Below are 18,275 nucleotides of genomic sequence, written 5' to 3' on the forward strand. Positions count from 1 at the left end.
CAAACAGTATATTTAACTCCGCATAGGCCTCCTCTATATAGTATAATTCACTCCCCATAGGCCTCCATACAGTATATTGCACTCCCCAAAAAAAGAAAAAAATACAATACTCAACTCTCCTCCTCACTCCCCATAGGCTTCTATATAGTATAATGCACTCCCCATAGGCTTCTATGGTATAATGCACTCCCCATAGACCTCTATAAAGTATAATGCACTCCCCATAGCCTTCTGTATAGTGTAATGCACTCCTCATAGGCCTCTATAGTATACTGAACTCCCCATAGGCCTCTATATAGTATAATGCACTCCCCATAGGCTTCTATATAGTATAATGCACTCCCCATAGGCCTGCAAACAGTATATTGAACTCAGCATAGGCCTCCTCTATATAGTATAATGCACTCCACATAGGCCTCTATATAGTATAATTCACTCCCCATAGGCCTCCATACAGTATATTGCACTCCCCAAAGAAAGAAAAAAATACAATACTCAACTCTCCTCCTCATTCCCCATCTGCTCCATGTGCACATGTGCTGTCTTCATCGCACACGCTGTCATTGTCTGAATCAGTAACATCAGACGCTGAGGGTGAATGATGGGAGAGGGAGAACGACGCTCCCTGCCTTCATCATTGCTTTCAACTGTACTGGCTTCCAGCCGATACAGTTGAACTTGTGATGATGGGCGGGAGACCCTGTGCTGGCACCGGGCCCCCCACGCTCACAGGCCCTAGATCAGCCAGGTGACTGTGCAGTGAGATCAAGTCTTACCTTTCTGCCACAGAATTTACTGCATGGGTGTTTCGCACGTCGATACAGTTGACAGTATGTAGGGTACCTCCGGGAGGGCCCCTTAGAGCGCGGGGCCCAGGGCAACCGGCCCCTTTCCCCCCTGGTAGCTACGTTACTACTTAGAGCTCTTCTCTTCCTGCTTTGATCGGGGTCATGCTCTTAGGTCCTAAAATCTTTCATGTCTTAGTAAATAAGTAACATGACTGGGAAACTTCGCGCGGCCTTCTCTTGGTGGAAAATTTCCCATTTCAATTTTTCTGCACCTCGTGTTTATTTTTTCCTACGCATGGAGATATCCGCATGCCCTGGCAATGGTCCATCGGTGGCTTTCAACTCTTTCTTCATGTTAATCTCCACTTGACATAAAGGAAAACAAACAAAGGATGGATAATGGCCGATAACATGCAGTGTCAAATCTGTTACCATGATTCAGCTCGGCTGGCAGCAGCCGCCAAACAGAGACTGGAAGTGTTAACAGTTCACTGGTTCCCTGCCAGCCAGCATGTAGAACATTCTTCCCAATACTTCCATTCTGGAAACCAGTGGAAAACTGTTTGTATTTCCCCAAAATATCTCGAGCACAGGGATTATATACAAGAATAGGTCAAAGGTTCTAATGAAGGAGAATTCAGTTTCTGTACCGATTCATTAGAGATTTAATAGTATATATAATAGCCCATAAAGACTTTGACCAGGTCACACTCCGTACACTAGATACCTAAACCTTTTTGCTGAAAACGACAGATATGTCAAGCCACAAAGTCATGCCTAATATTGACTGATAGTACATAAAGGTAAAAAAACTCTGAATCACTTAGTAGATTTAGCAAAAATGTGTATCAGTTTACTGAATGTGCGCTGCACATATTGGCCAGGACTTGAAAGAGTAAAACCCAATTCCCAGAGCATGTGGTAAAGACAGACGGTGGATGAAATAATTAGTCCATAGTGTCTGTTTTACCTGATAAGAGGCAAGTGCTAAGAAGACCGCTGAATCTCCCACTCCAACTCGCGTTTCGCCTATTGTTCTTCCGGGGGCATGATTGGGTGGAGAGATTCTAGTATCTGGAGGGCGGCTGGTGCCATGGCATATCGGCACATCCGGTCATGCCGTCACCGAAGGTGAAGTGAACTTCCGGAGGGGATAGAACGCATGCGTTCCACCTGGCCCTGGCCAGACGGAAGTCAAGGTCACCACTAATTAAAGTGCACCTGTCACCTGTTTGGGCTGCTATAAGATGGGGCTACTGCCTTTCAGGGCTTATCTACAGCATTCTATAATGCTGTAGATAAGCCCCCGGTCCAACCTGTAAGATAAGAAAAATGTTTTATTGTACTCACCCGAGGGCCGGTCCGATGCGGTCCGGTCCAATGGATGTCGCAGGTCCGGGTCCGGCGCCTCCCGTCTTCTTGCGACGCTATCCTCCTGCTTGCTTCATCACTCCTGGCATCGCATTTCTGCACAGGCGTACTTCTCTGCCCTGTTGAGGGAAGAGCAAAGTACTGCAGTGCGCAGACACTGGGCCTCTCTGAACTTTACCGGCGCCTGCGCACTGCAGTACTTTGCTATACCCTCAACAAGACCCAGACCTGCGACATCCTTCAGCCAAAACAGGTGACAGGTTCCCTTTAATAGTGAAATTATTATTGCAAATGTATAAAATTATTTTTCAGAAATATTTTTATTCTACGCCCAAGAATGCACAAGAATATAACGACTATACTACCTACATACAAGAATATTAAATACTTGTAATATGTACTACTGCCCCTATTTACAAGAATATAAGCACTTTATCACTTTAATACTGCCCCTATGTACAAGACTATAACTACTATAGTACTGCACCTATGTACAAGAATATAACTACTATAATACTGTCCCTATGTACAAGAATATAACTACTATAATACTGCTCCTATGTACAAGAATATAACTACTATAATACTGCCCCCTATGTACAAGAATATAACTACTATAATACTGCCCCTATGTACAAGAATATAACTACTATAATACTGATCCTATGTACAAGAATATAACTACTATAATACTGCTCCCTATGTACAAGAATATAACTACTATAATACTGATCCTATGTACAAGAATATAACTACTATAATACTGCTCCTATGTACAGGAATATACTGTAACTACTATAATACTGCCTCCTATGTACAAGAATATAACTACTATAATACTGCCCCTTTGTACAAAAATATAACTACTAATATAACTACTATAATACCGCCCCTATGTACAAGACTATAACTATTATAATAGTGCTCCTATGTATAAGAATATAACTACTATAATACTGATCCTATGTACAAGAATATAACTACTATAATACTGCCCCTATATACAAGAATATAACTACTATAATACTGCCCCTATGTACAAGAATATAACTACTATAATATTGCTCCTATGTATAAGAATATAACTACTATAATACTGACCCTATATACAAGAGTATAACTACTATAATACTGCCCCTGTATACAAGAATATAACTACTATAATACTGCTCCTATGTACAAGAATATAACTACTATAATACTGCCCCTATGTACAAGAATATAACTACTATAATACTGCCCTCTATGTACACGAATATAGCTACTATAATACTGCCCCCTATATACAATAATATAACTACTATAATACTGTTCCTATGTACAGGAATATAACTACTATAATACTGCTCCTATGTACAAGAATATAACTACTATAATACTGCTCCTATGTACAGGAATATACTGTAACTACTATAATACTGCTCCTATGTGCAAGAATATAACTACTATAATACTGCTCCCTATGTACAAGAATATAACTACTATAATACTGCCCCTATGTACAAGAATATAAATACTATAATACTGCCCCCTATGTACAAGAATATAACTACTATAATACTGCCCCTATGTACAAGAATATAACTACTATAATACTGCTCCTATGTACAAGAATATAACTACTATAATACTGCCCCCTATGTACAAGAATATACACGGTGGCTCAGTGGTTAGTTCTGGGTTCGAATCCCACCAAGGACAACATCTGCAAGGAGTTTGTATGTTCTCCCCGTGTATGTGTGGGTTTCCTCCCACACTCCAAAGACATACTGATAGGGAATATAGATTGTGAGCCCCATCGGGACAGTGATGAAAATGTGTGCAAACTGTCAAGTGCTGCGGAATATGTTAGAGCTATATAAAAATAAAGATTATTTATTACAATAATACTGCCCCTATGTACAAGAATATAACTACTATAATACTGCCCCTATGTACAAGAATATAACTACTATAATACTGCTCCTATGTACAAGAATATAACTACTATAATACTGCTCATATGTACAAGAATATAACTACTATAATACTGCTCCTATGTACAAGAATATAACTACTATAATACTGCCCCTATGTACAAGAATATAACTACTATAATGCTGCTCCTATGTACAAGAATATAACTACTATAATACTGCTCCTATGTACAAGAATATAACTACTATAATACTGCTCCTATGTACAAGAATATAACTACTATAATACTGCTCCTATGTACAAGAATATAACTACTATAATACTGCCCCTATGTACAAGAATATAACTACTATAATACTTCTCCTATGTACAAGAATATAACTACTATAATACTGCTCCCTATGTACAAGAATATAACTACTATAATACTGCCCCTATGTACAAGAATATAAATACTATAATACTGCCCCCTATGTACAAGAATATAACTACTATAATACTGCCCCCTATGTACAAGAATATAACTACTATAATACTGCTCCTATGTACAAGAATATAACTAATATAATACTGCTCCTATGTACAAGAATATAACTACTATAATACTGCTCCTATGTACAAGAATATAACTACTATAATACTGCTCCTATGTACAAGAATATAACTACTATAATACTGCTCCTATGTACAAGAATATAACTACTATAATACTGCTCCTATGTACAAGAATATAACTACTATAATACTGCTCCTATGTACAAGAATATAACTACTATAATACTGCTCCTATGTACAAGAATATAACTACTATAATACTGCTCCTATGTACAAGAATATAACTACTATAATACTGCCCCTATGTACAAGAATATGACTACTATAATACTACCCCATGTACAAGAATTGAAGCAATGTCCCAGTATGTGTCGTCCTCCGCACTGGGGGGACTCAGGGGGACGGTAACATGCTGCTATTGCATCGTTTGACATCAGTTGCCTTTTGCCCCCCGGGTAGAGTCACATTACTGTCTGTAAATTGGATAACAATGGCGCCATGATAAATTCAGGTAGCCGGCAATAAGGTGTTTATCGTCTCGCTTTAATATTACAGCAGGGATGTAATGATGTTTCGCCTTCACTTCAGGTTACTGACGACCCCGGTGGGGCCGCACATAGGCCGTTTACGAGGCTTTAACAGGATGTCAGGTTACCGGCGGGGCCTAGGAATCTAATCTCGCCCTCTAGGAACCCAATAAGGCTTACATGGTGTGAGTGCGGCCATCATTGCTCAGTAACTCAAATCAATTAACGCTAATTCTCAGCTCGCCGTGATATATTGGGATCACTTGCAAGAAAAGGGAGGGACGGGCCATAATTCACCTGAAATGAGGCTGCCCGGGCTTTGGCGGTATTAATTGGGTGTCCATATTAAATGGGAGGCAGGCGAGGCAGCACGAGAGGAGCCCGGATGAGTGGCTCTCTTGGCTGCCATTGACCTATCGGGAGGAGACGGTGCCCTTTACTGTAACTTTTATCTATGGCGGTTTTCCCTTTCGAGTGTCAAGTTGATGTACGATTAAATATTAATTTGGCGACCTCTCACCCCGGCTGCGGATTAAACCGTTTCGCAGGGATGGCATCATTAACGGGGGCTCCACGCTTAACGATGATTTCTCTAAAAGGCCACAGAGATTCCATTTTAAGCTAACAGATTTATTGCACTATTATAACATATCGTAAAAAAAAATGGCGCAGTTGGCGGCTAACGTGCGGTAATATGGAGGGGTGGGGAGCGGTGGGCTCTGCGGAGCCGCGAGCTGCTGCTGCTGCTTCTGCCATGGCTTAATATCGGGCAAGATCCGTAATAACGGGGGATTAAAGACAAAATATGCAGAGCGGAATTTATTTAATTTGTCCTTTGTTCTACAAATGACACAATAGAGCATCCCGAGCCGTGCAAAGTGACCAACACACATCTGCTGCATGACACAAAGGGCTCTGCGATACCTGACAAAGACTGATCAGCTTCATCTCACAAACACAGCTCTCCTACATCTCACAAACACAGCTCTACTACATGTGACAAACACAGCTCTACTACACGTGACAAACACAGCTCTCCTACATCTCACAAACACAGCTCTACTACATGTGACAAACACAGCTCTACTACAGGTGACAAACACAGCTCTCCTACATCTCACAAACACAGCTCTACTACATGTGACAAACACAGCTCTACTACAGGTGACAAACACAGCTCTACTACATCTGACAAACACAGCTTTACTACATCTCACAAACACAGCTCTACTACATCTCACAAACACAGTTCTCCTACATCTCACAAACACAGCTCTACTACAAGTGACAAACACAGCTCTACTACATCTCACAAACACAGCCCTACTACAGGTGACAAACACAGCTCTAAACATCTCACAAACACAGCTCTCCTACATCTCACAAACACAGCTCTCCTACATCTCACAAACAGGGCTCTACTACATGTGACAAACACAGCTCTACTACATGTGACAAACACAGCTCTACTACATCTCACAAACACAGCTCTAAGGCCATGTGCACACGATGCAGATATCCAGTGGATCCGCAGCGGATTTTACCGCTCAGAACGCTGCATATCCGCATTGTGATGTACAGTAGCATGTTAGTCAATAGAAAAAAAAAACGCTGTGCAGACGCTGCCGATTTTTCCGCGCGGTTTTCTTGTGGTTCAAAATAAGCAGCATGTCACTTCTTTCGTGCGGTTTTCCACCTGCTCCATGCTCCAAATCCGCAGGGGAAACCGCACAAAAACCGCAAGAAAACAGGAAGAAATCCGCAGGAAAAATGCAGGTCATTTGACCTACGGATTTCTTCAATTCTGCACGGAAAAATCCACAGGGCTAAAAAGTACGTGTGCACTTAGCCTAAGACATCTCACAAACACAGCTCTACTACTTCTCACAAACACAGCTCTACTACATGTGATAATCTCAGCTCTTCTACATGTGACAAACAGCTCTACTACATGTGACAAACACAGCTCTAATACATCTGACAAGGACAGCTTTGCCACATCTGACAAACACAGCTCTACTACATGTGATAATCTCAGCTCTTCTACATCTGACAAACAGCTCTACTACATCTGACAAGGACAGCTTTGCCACATCTGACAAACACAGCTCCATTACATATGACACATAACACTACTACATGTGACAAACACAGCTCTACTACATCTGACACACAGCTCCACATGTGAAAAACACAGCTCCATTACATTTGACAAACACAGCTTTACTATTTCTGACACACAGCTCTACTACATGTGACAGACAAAGTTCCACATGTGAAAAACACAGCTCTACTACATAAGACAAACACAGCTCTACTACATATGACAAACAAAGCCATTCTACATCTGACAAACACAGCTATATTACATCTAGCAATTTAGGTCAACTACATCCAACAAATACAGCTCTCCTACATCCAACAAAGGCAGCTCTACTAAATAATATATGGCAAACTAAGCTCCACTACATCTGACAAACACTTCTCTCCTATATCCAGCAAACAGAGCTCTGCTACACCTGACAAACACAGTCTGCTACATCTGGCAATTTAGCTCTATTACATCCGACAAACAGCTCTCGTACATGTGACAATCACAGCTTAACTATATTTGACAAACACTTCTCTCCTGCATCTAACAAACACAGCTCTACCACATCTAACAACACTTCTTATTACATACTACCAACAATGCTCTCCTGCACCCGACAATTACAGCTTTACTACATGTGACGAATACAGCTCTGCTATATCTGACAAACACAAATCTATTACTTCTGACAAACACAGCCTTAATTCACACTACAAACACAGCTCTTCTACATCTGACACACACAGCACTGCTACATCTGACACACAGTTCTAATACATCTGAAAAACACAGCTTTACAGGCAAATGTCACATAAAATAATCTTACCTACCAAATATGAAACAATACAGTTCTGCTATCTTGGAGAAACATAATTCACGTCTATACCTGACAAACACCACAAAGTCTGCTACATCTCAGAAACACAGCTCTACCTAACCTGACAAACACAGCTCTACCTAACCTGACAAACACAGCCCTACTACATCCAACAAACACAGCTTTGCCACATCCGGCAAACACAGCTCTACTACATCTGGCAAACACAGCTCTACTACAAATAAAAAAGCATAATATGCTACATCTAAAAAAACACCAATCTAATATATTGTACCAAGTTCTACTACATCAAACAAACAACCTTGCTACATTGGAAAACAAAATATGACTGCAGTCACATGTAAAGCACCATGGAATAAATAATAATAATAATCTAAAAAAAGTGCTGATTTATAACTTACTGAGTTCAACTGCGTTTGTCAAACACAGCTCTGCTACATCCAAGAGACCCAGCTCTGCTACATCAAAGAGACACAGCTCTGCTACATCCAAGAAACACAGCTCTGCTACATGCACGAGACACAGCACTGCTACATCCAAGAGACACAGCCCTGCTTCATCCAAGAAATACAGCTCTGCTACATCCAAGAAAAACAGCTTAGCTACATCCAGGGAACACAGCTCTGCTACATCCAAGGAACACAGCTCTGCTACATCCAAGAAACACAGCTCTGCTTCATCCAAGAAACACAGCTCTGCTACATTCAAAAAACACAGATCTGCTTCATCCAAGAAACACAGCTCTGCTACATCCAAGAAACACAGCTCTGCTACATCCAAGAAACACAGCTCTGCTACATCCAAAAAACACAGCTCTTCTTCATCCAAGAAACACAGCTCTGCTACATCCAAGAAACACAGCTTTGCTACATCCAAGAAACACAGCTCTGCTTCATCCAAGAAACACAGCTCTGTCACATTGAAGAAACACAACTGTGTTACATCCAAGAAACACAGCTCTGCTACATCCAAGAAACACCGTTATGCTTCATCCAAGAAACACAGCTCTGCTACATCCAATAAACACAGCTCTGCTTCATCCAAGAAACACAGCTCTGTTACATCCAAGAAACACAGCTCTGCTACATCCAAAAAGCACAGCTCTGCTACATCCAAGAAACACAGCTCTGCTACATCCAAGAAACACAGCTCTGCTACATCCAAAAAACACAGCTCTGCTTCATCCAAAAAACACAGCTCTGCTACATCCAAAAAACACAGCTCTGCTTCATCCAAGAAACACAGGTCTGCTACATCCAAGAAACACAACTGTGCTACATCCAAGAAACACAGCTCTGCCACATTCAAGAAACACAGCTTTGCTATATCCAAGAAACACAGCTCTGCTACATCCAAGAAACACAGCTCTGCTTCATCCAAAAAACACAGCTCTGCTACATCCAAAAAACACAGCTCTGCTTCATCCAAGAAACACAGGTCTGCTACATCCAAGAAACACAACTGTGCTACATCCAAAAAAACACAGAAACACAGATCTGCTTCATCCAAGAAACACAGCTCTGCTACATCCAAGAAACACAGCTCTGCTACATCCAAAAAACAGAGCTCTTCTTCATCCAAGAAACACAGCTCTGCTACATCCAAGAAACACAGCTTTGCTACATCAAGAAACACAGCTCTGCTACATCCAAGAAACACAGCTCTGCTACATCCAAGAAACACAGCTCTGCTTCATCCAAGAAACACAGCTCTGCTATATCCAAGAAACAGAGCTCTGTCACATTGAAGAAACACAACTGTGCTACATCCAAGAAACACAGCCCTGCTACATCCAAGAAACACAGCTCTGCTACATCCAAGAAACACAACTTTGCTACATCCAAGAAACACAGCTCTGCTACATCCAAGAAACACAACTTTGCTACATCCAAGAAACACAGCTCTGCCACATTCAAGAAACACAGCTTTGCTACATCCAAGAAACACAGCTCTGCTACATCCAAGAAACACAACTGTGCTACATCCAAGAAACACAACTGTGCTACATCCAAGAAACACAGCCCTGCTACATCCAAGAAACACCGTTCTGCTTCATCCAAGAAACACAGCTCTGCTACATCCAAGAAACACAGCTCTGCTACATCCAAGAAACACAGCTCTGCTACATCCAAGAAACACAGCTCTGCTACATTCAAGAAACACAGCTCTGCTACATCCAAGAAACACAGCTCTGCTACATCCAAGAAACACAGCTTTGCTACATCAAGAAACACAGCTCTGCTACATCCAAGAAACACAGCTCTGCTACATCCAAGAAACACAGCTCTGCTTCATCCAAGAAACACAGCTCTGCTATATCCAAGAAACAGAGCTCTGTCACATTGAAGAAACACAACTGTGCTACATCCAAGAAACACAGCCCTGCTACATCCAAGAAACACAGCTCTGCTACATCCAAGAAACACAACTTTGCTACATCCAAGAAACACAGCTCTGCTACATCCAAGAAACACAACTTTGCTACATCCAAGAAACACAGCTCTGCCACATTCAAGAAACACAACTGTGCTACATCCAAGAAACACAACTGTGCTACATCCAAGAAACACAGCTCTGCTACATCCAAGAAACACAACTTTGCTACATCCAAGAAACACAGCTCTGCTACATCCAAGAAACACAGCTTTGCTACATCCAAGAAACACAGCTCTGCTACATCCAAGAAACACCGTTCTGCTTCATCCAAGAAACACAGCTCTGCTACATCCAAGAAACACAGCTCTGCTACATCCAAGAAACACAGCTCTGCTACATCCAAGAAACACAGCTCTGCTACATTCAAGAAACACAGCTCTGCTACATCCAAGAAACACAGCTCTGCTACATCCAAGAAACACAGCTTTGCTACATCAAGAAACACAGCTCTGCTACATCCAAGAAACACAGCTCTGCTACATCCAAGAAACACAGCTCTGCTTCATCCAAGAAACACAGCTCTGCTATATCCAAGAAACAGAGCTCTGTCACATTGAAGAAACACAACTGTGCTACATCCAAGAAACACAGCCCTGCTACATCCAAGAAACACAGCTCTGCTACATCCAAGAAACACAACTTTGCTACATCCAAGAAACACAGCTCTGCTACATCCAAGAAACACAACTTTGCTACATCCAAGAAACACAGCTCTGCCACATTCAAGAAACACAACTGTGCTACATCCAAGAAACACAACTGTGCTACATCCAAGAAACACAGCTCTGCTACATCCAAGAAACACAACTTTGCTACATCCAAGAAACACAGCTCTGCTACATCCAAGAAACACAGCTTTGCTACATCCAAGAAACACAGCTCTGCTACATCCAAGAAACACAACTGTGCTACATCCAAGAAACACAACTGTGCTACATCCAAGAAACACAGCCCTGCTACATCCAAGAAACACCGTTCTGCTTCATCCAAGAAACACAGCTCTGCTACATCCAAGAAACACAGCTCTGCTACATCCAAGAAACACAGCTCTGCTACATCCAAGAAACACAGCTCTGCTACATCCAAGAAACACAGCTCTGCTACATTCAAGAAACACAGCTCTGCTACATCCAAGAAACACAGCTCTGCTACATTCAAGAAACACAGCTGTGCTACATCTGACAAGCACAACTCAATTTCATCCAACTAACACAGCTCTACTATACCCAGCAAATAAAGCCCTACTACATCGGCAAAACACAACACTGTACGTCTCTGAATACCACACCAGCATATTATACCTATTTGTACTAAACCTGACAACCACAGCTCTGCTACATTGGACAAAACAAATCTGCTGCATCTGACAATCACCCCACAAATAAGGCTGAGGCTACACTGCGAGATTGGCTGCCATACGATTGCACGGCTAAAGTTCGCTCTTTGCCTCTGCTACATCGCAGCGTCCTGCAGGTGACGGAGATCGCAATGTGACCCACAACAAGCAAGTCGCAAAAAAATCCAACTGGTTTTGGTGTTTTGTGACCTGCTTGTCGCCGTACCTTGTGGGTTGCAATGCACAGCGCTGCGATGTAGCAGTGCCATGCAGCGAGCTCTGCTACATCCGACAGACTTACTGCCACTGTACTAAGCCAGAATAATTACTACATCTGACTAGCACAGCTCTGCTACATCACAAGGACAATTCTGCTACATCTGATCGGTCAGACGTCTATTGTTTGCCCACTGTGCACACTATACAACAATCGATGGATCACATCCTGTATCGGATCTTATTTCCAAAAATTACTAATTTTTTTGGATAATTTTTTTTTTTCCCCAGCGAGGCGATCAGACCGAGCGCCCGCTCCGGAGCCATGCCTTTCACAACGTCGACTGCTCAATCATCCTGATTATGCATCCGGTAGCACTTTTGTCTGATGGAAATCCTATAACTTCCCCGGCTATTTATGACTTTTTGAAAGGCCAGCAGCGATTTGATGGATACAATGGCGCGCGGCGCGTCTGACGGAAGAAGTTACTGTAGTGAGTGATTGCTGCTCCTTTACAGTTAGCCGCTGTTTTATGAGCTCATTGCTCGGCCTCATTTACAATTTACTCTAATTCATTACATCATAAATGGCATCGATTTCCAGCCGCGTCTGTGGAGGGAGGCAGGAAGCGTTCTGGGGAATGGGACCTTATTTTCTGATTCACGTTGAAATCTAAAATTCAATTTGCAAAAAAAAAAGTTTCCAGAACACAGATGAGACTATTTTTTACTTGCCAGTTAGGGAGCAGAGTGTTACTACACAGTTACAGCTGCAACAGAATCCTGCAAATTCTGATTATAATGGGCGATTAGATTATCCCAAAATATATTTAAAGCAATGATCAGGTAAGTAGGGGCGGGCACTGGGGCGGGATGACCCTATAGAGCGCCCCTCTCCTGCATTCACATTCTTTACTATCTGCTCTGACATTCTTATATTACCCTTTAAGTGTTGCAGGTAAGTAGGGGCGGGCACTGGGGTGGGATGACCCTATAGAGCCCCCCTCTCCTGCATTCACATTCTTTACTATCTGCTCTGACATTCTTATATTACCCTTTAAGTGTTGCAGGTAAGTAGGGGCGGGCACTGGGGCGGGATGACCCTATAGAGCCCCCCTCTCCTGCATTCACATTCTTTACTATCTGCTCTGACATTCTTATATTACCCTTTAAGTGTTGCAGGTAAGTAGGGGCGGGCACTGGGGCGGGATGACCCTATAGAGCCCCCCTCTCCTGCATTCACATTCTTTACTATCTGCTCTGACATTCTTATATTACCCTTTAAGTGTTGCAGGTAAGTAGGGGCGGGCACTGGGGCGGGATGACCCTATAGAGCCCCCCTCTCCTGCATTCACATTCTTTACTATCTGCTCTGACATTCTTATATTACCCTTTAAGTGTTGCAGGTAAGTAGGGGCGGGCACTGGGGCGGAATGACCCTATAGAGCCCCCCTCTCCTGCATTCACATTCTTTACTATCTGCTCTGACATTCTTATATTACCCTTTAAGTGTTGCAGGTAAGCAGGGGCGGGCACTGGGGCGGGATGACCCTATAGAGCCCCCCTCTCCTGCATTCACATTCTTTACTATCTGCTCTGACATTCTTATATTACCCTTTAAGTGTTGCAGGTAAGCAGAGGGCAGGTACTGGGGCGGGATGACCCTATAGAGCCCCCCTCTCCTGCATTCACATTCTTTACTATCTGCTCTGACATTCTTATATTACCCTTTAAGTGTTGCAGGTAAGCAGAGGGCAGGCACTGGGGCAGGATGACCCTATAGAGCTCCCCTCTCCTGCATTCACATTCTTTACTATCTGCTCTGACATTCTTATATTACCCTTTAAGTGTTGCAGGTAAGCAGAGGGCAGGCACTGGGGCGGGATGACCCTATAGAGCCCCCCTCTCCTGCATTCACATTCTTTACTATCTGCTCTGACATTCTTATATTACCCTTTAAGTGTTGCAGGTAAGCAGAGGGCAGGCACTGGGGCAGGATGACCCTATAGAGCTCCCCTCTCCTGCATTCACATTCTTTACTATCTGCTCTGACATTCTTATATTACCCTTTAAGTGTTGCAGGTAAGCAGAGGGCAGGCACTGGGGCGGGATGACCCTATAGAGCTCCCCTCTCCTGCATTCACATTCTTACTATCTGCTCTGACATTCTTAAACCAATTAGGTAGGACACACCACTGCATTATACGTACTCTTTAAGTGTTTCAGATAAGCAGGGGTGGGCACTGATAAAGGGGAGGATACCTCCCATGCTCCTCCCCTGCATTTCCAATTTCCACAGTATGGGTATCCCTCCCCCTTCGTCCGGAGAATATGTTTGGTTGGTGAAACCTACTAAGTCCCTTTCTTGCTTGTTTGGGCAACTATATTGATGCCCCTTAAAAACAACTTCCTTATAGAGTAGGAAATTATTGCCAAATAAGCTGTATGGTCACAGTAAAGGAAGGACCAAATCCACAAAGTAAGTTTACACCCCCTCTGTGGTTTTAGTACTCCAAAAACGAATCTGTGACCAGGTTTTTGCTATGTAATCTGAGTGTGTGACTGAGACCCTGATTCCAGTGATGTGTCACTCACTGGCTGTTTTGCAGGCTGTCATTTTGAAACAGTCACTGCTTTCGTCATTGAAGCTTTATGTGTACACTGTGCATAGTCAGAAAGTTTCTAATCAGCGGTGGGGACAAAGTGAAAAAAAAAAGAGTTGATTAGGAGGCACAAGACACCTAGTTATGTAGTGGTAATCTCCTGCTGATTAACCAATCAGCCATAGGCTACAAGTCTTCATTCACTTTATGTGACTGCAGACTTGTAAATCTTCCTATTGCAAACACGGTGTGCTGTGAGGATTCTCCAGTGCGGGTGCCAGGAGAGGCGGGAGTGTAACTGCAATTACTGTACGTGAGAATTTGTATACATGTAGTCACATGCCGACTAGACGTGTGCGGCCGTGCACAATTCAGAGCTGACATGTCTAGTCGGAATGTGGCTTGGAGTTTGCATATCACATACTTGTGATCGCATGAGCGCCTGCTCCCGGCAGCGGCGAATCCTCACAGCACGTAGTGCACACAATGTGAGGAGTCACAAGTCTGCAGTCACATAGAATATCTGCAGACTTGTACCGCAAGGCCGGACAGCCGCTGTTTTCATATACCCCATTAGAATGGAGCAGTGGCAACGGCTGTTTCCAATATATAGGGCACCGCTCTGCAGAAAAATGAGGGGGTCTGCGGTAAGACCCCCAGCAATTGGCAAATTATAACTTTTCCTGTGAATGTACGGAGAGTATGAGTGGTGCTCTCAGTCTGCAGCATGTCTATGATCTGATCATTTTTTGACCATTTCTAAATGGAGCTTTCTTTGGGCTGATTCCTGGCGATGTTTTTGCCTTTCTCTTTACTTTGGTGTATTAACCTGTGTGTCTTTCTGGGGGACATGTGTGCCGGGGAACACGCTCATCCCAGCAATGAAGCTTCGGAGGAGGAACATTAGGAATACTTAAATAGAGCATGTAATGTCTGTGCCAGGCATCGGAATCCATGGGGCGTAGTGTAATAGCGCCTCTCCCTGGGTGATCTGCAGGTACGTCTGGCTCTGAATGGCACTTTCCTGGCACCACCTGGGTAGTGATGACATTAAGGAGCTGTGCAGGAAGCACGGATAAGTCGGTCATTTTGAAGACCTGTCATGTGGAAAGTAAACCAAGTGTCATCGTCACCACTATGGCATTACGGCGGCAGAATTAAGAATTTCCGAAAAAGCTACAAACGCAGCTAACAGCATTCCTAAACTCCATGACCTTGTAAATGGCAGTGCCTGTACAATGCTCCATTACATTACAGGGCTTTTATTGTCACTGACGGCAAACCGAGATCCTTAAACAGATGTGGAATTGAAACACAAAGTCAATTAGAAAGTTGTTTAGTAAGTGTAGAATTCTATTCTTTTTTAGATTCATTGTGGACTTGATCCGCTCCTGCCAGCGATTCAGCTGCTCAACGTCAATGGAGCAGCTCTTCTTTTTCCGGGCTGCTCTGTCAGCAGGGTGTGAATGTCAATATGCAGATTGACAGGCAGCTCCCCGCAGTAAGGCAACAGAGAGCACCTGCTGTCAATCAGCATGATGTAAGCAGTCTCGTCCAGTCAACAGAGCAGAGTGGAAAATAAGTCAGCTGAAGCCACTGAATCACCGCCAAGAGCACTTTATGCCGCCAGAGGGCACAACAGGCAGGTAGGTATGTTACTCGGGCGAGGATTGCACCGCAATGCATTGACTGGCCATCGGCTATCCTGACCGGAGTGGGATAGCCTCTATTTTTGCGCAGATGTCACGTTCAGGTCAGGAAAGTTGACGGCCAGTCCGAGGATTGTGATGCGATCCTTACGTGAGTAATAGGGCCATCTGACTGGGAGTCTTTCACTCTAAAATGCTAACTAAACCATCTGTATAGGTATATAGGTGACATAGCCCCTTTAAAAAATTCATCCCTGTAGTAGAGCTTTTAGTAGTTTAGTTGTCTTAAAATAAATTCTATGCAAATGAAGAGGCTTTGTTACGGCCCCTCAATTTGCACAATTGTCATATTTTGATAGCACTGCCTGAACTCTACACCTGCTCTCACATAATGTTATTCTCATCTCCTGTCTGCAGGACAGTACTGGGCGGCAGCTGCAGACAGGAGCCGGCGATGAGAACCGGCAATGACACTATGTGAACGCGGCTTCAGTATCCATGCAGATGCAGATGCACTGATTGTCATTTCTTGATTGACAGCGTTGATCTCAGAATCTGTCCCTGCACCTCCATACGTACACTGCAGCTGTGCTGACGTACGGCCGTTGCTGGCTCGCCTCACCGGCTCCTGTCTGCGGCTGACACTTGGTTTTGCACTACAGACAGGAGCCGGCAGTGACAATATGTGAGCATTGCTGTACGGATCAGGCAGTAGTGCTCCCATCACGTAACTGCGCTCAGTATACAAATTTAAGTCTCCTAAAGGGGCGCTAACCTTTTGGCTGCACCAATGGTGCACCAGTGACACCTCATTTGCATGCAAAACATTTTTTTTAAGCCAAATAAACCACTAAAATCTATACTAACTGTATGCTTTTTATAGGAACTATGTCCCCTACATACCTGTGTAAATAGTTTGGTTAGGATTTTGGGGGTGACAGGCTCCCTTTAAGTCCTAGGGTTCATCATTGTTAGCGAGACAGCAGGAATTTTACCTTATAGCCCAGGATAATAATACCGCGCCATTAACGATTCTCTTGCAGATACAATAGTTCTACAGGAAGCCGCAGCACCGTCTATGTGAGGCCGCGTGGGATCCAGGTTGCGGTGCAGCCAGTAGGAGGGATGGCTGGGGCGCCACTTCCTGTGCAGCCAAAAGTCGTCTTCTTGGATAAAAAGGTGCAGTACTCGTTATTTTTTTTCACCGCAATGTCCTAATCCTATATGTAATACCAACGTAAAGGCAAGGAGGTGCGTTATATCCCCAACTAAAAGGAAGCTCCAATAGCAACAGATCACCTCTGACTGCTCCCATAGCAACAGATCACTTCTGACTGCTCCCATAGCAACAGATCACCTCTGACTGCTCCAATAGCAACAGATCACCTCTGACTGCTCCCATAGCAACAGATCACTTCTGACTGCTCCCATAGCAACAGATCACTTCTGACTGCTCCCATAGCAACAGATCACCTCTGACTGCTCCCATAGCAACAGATCACCTCTGACTGCTCCCATAGCAACAGATCACTTCTGACTGCTCCCATAGCAACAGATCACCTCTGACTGCTCCAATAGCAACAGATCACCTCTGACTGCTCCCATAGCAACAGATCACTTCTGACTGCTCCCATAGCAACAGATCACCCCTGACTACTGTACTACAAGCAAGGACAAGTGATCACAATTCTTGGGATACACAAGAAGGTACGAGAGGTATGACCTCCTCCGATCACACATATATACCATTTATATACCATATGTAGCTAGTATTATGGGGGAAATTTCTATATTTTACATTCAGCTGTGGGCCTAAGTAATCTGAGACAGCCTGGTTGCTAGGGATGTGCTGCTTGGCAACCTCACTGAAAAGACTGGTGTGGCCTTAGCAACCACACTGTCAGACATTTCTCAACTGCTCAGGTCAGATTTTATATGTATACAGAG

The 18,275-nt window shown here is 43.4% G+C and overlaps 1 protein-coding gene across 1 annotated transcript in view; it reads left to right on the forward strand.

Moving 5' to 3' along the window:
- Window positions 1-18,275, forward strand: part of LOC141098537 (fibrocystin-like) — a 167,952-nt gene that overhangs the window by 80,613 nt on the left and 69,064 nt on the right. The window contains exon 6 of the mRNA XM_073586413.1: window positions 17,372-17,507. Coding sequence (XP_073442514.1) covers window positions 17,372-17,507 — 136 coding nt within the window. The remainder of the gene's footprint in view (window positions 1-17,371; window positions 17,508-18,275) is intronic.

This window comes from Dendrobates tinctorius, unplaced genomic scaffold (assembly GCF_039654945.1).
Source record: "Dendrobates tinctorius isolate UK_male_01 unplaced genomic scaffold, ASM3965494v1 ptg000093l, whole genome shotgun sequence".
Classification (NCBI taxonomy): Eukaryota; Metazoa; Chordata; class Amphibia; order Anura; family Dendrobatidae; genus Dendrobates; species Dendrobates tinctorius.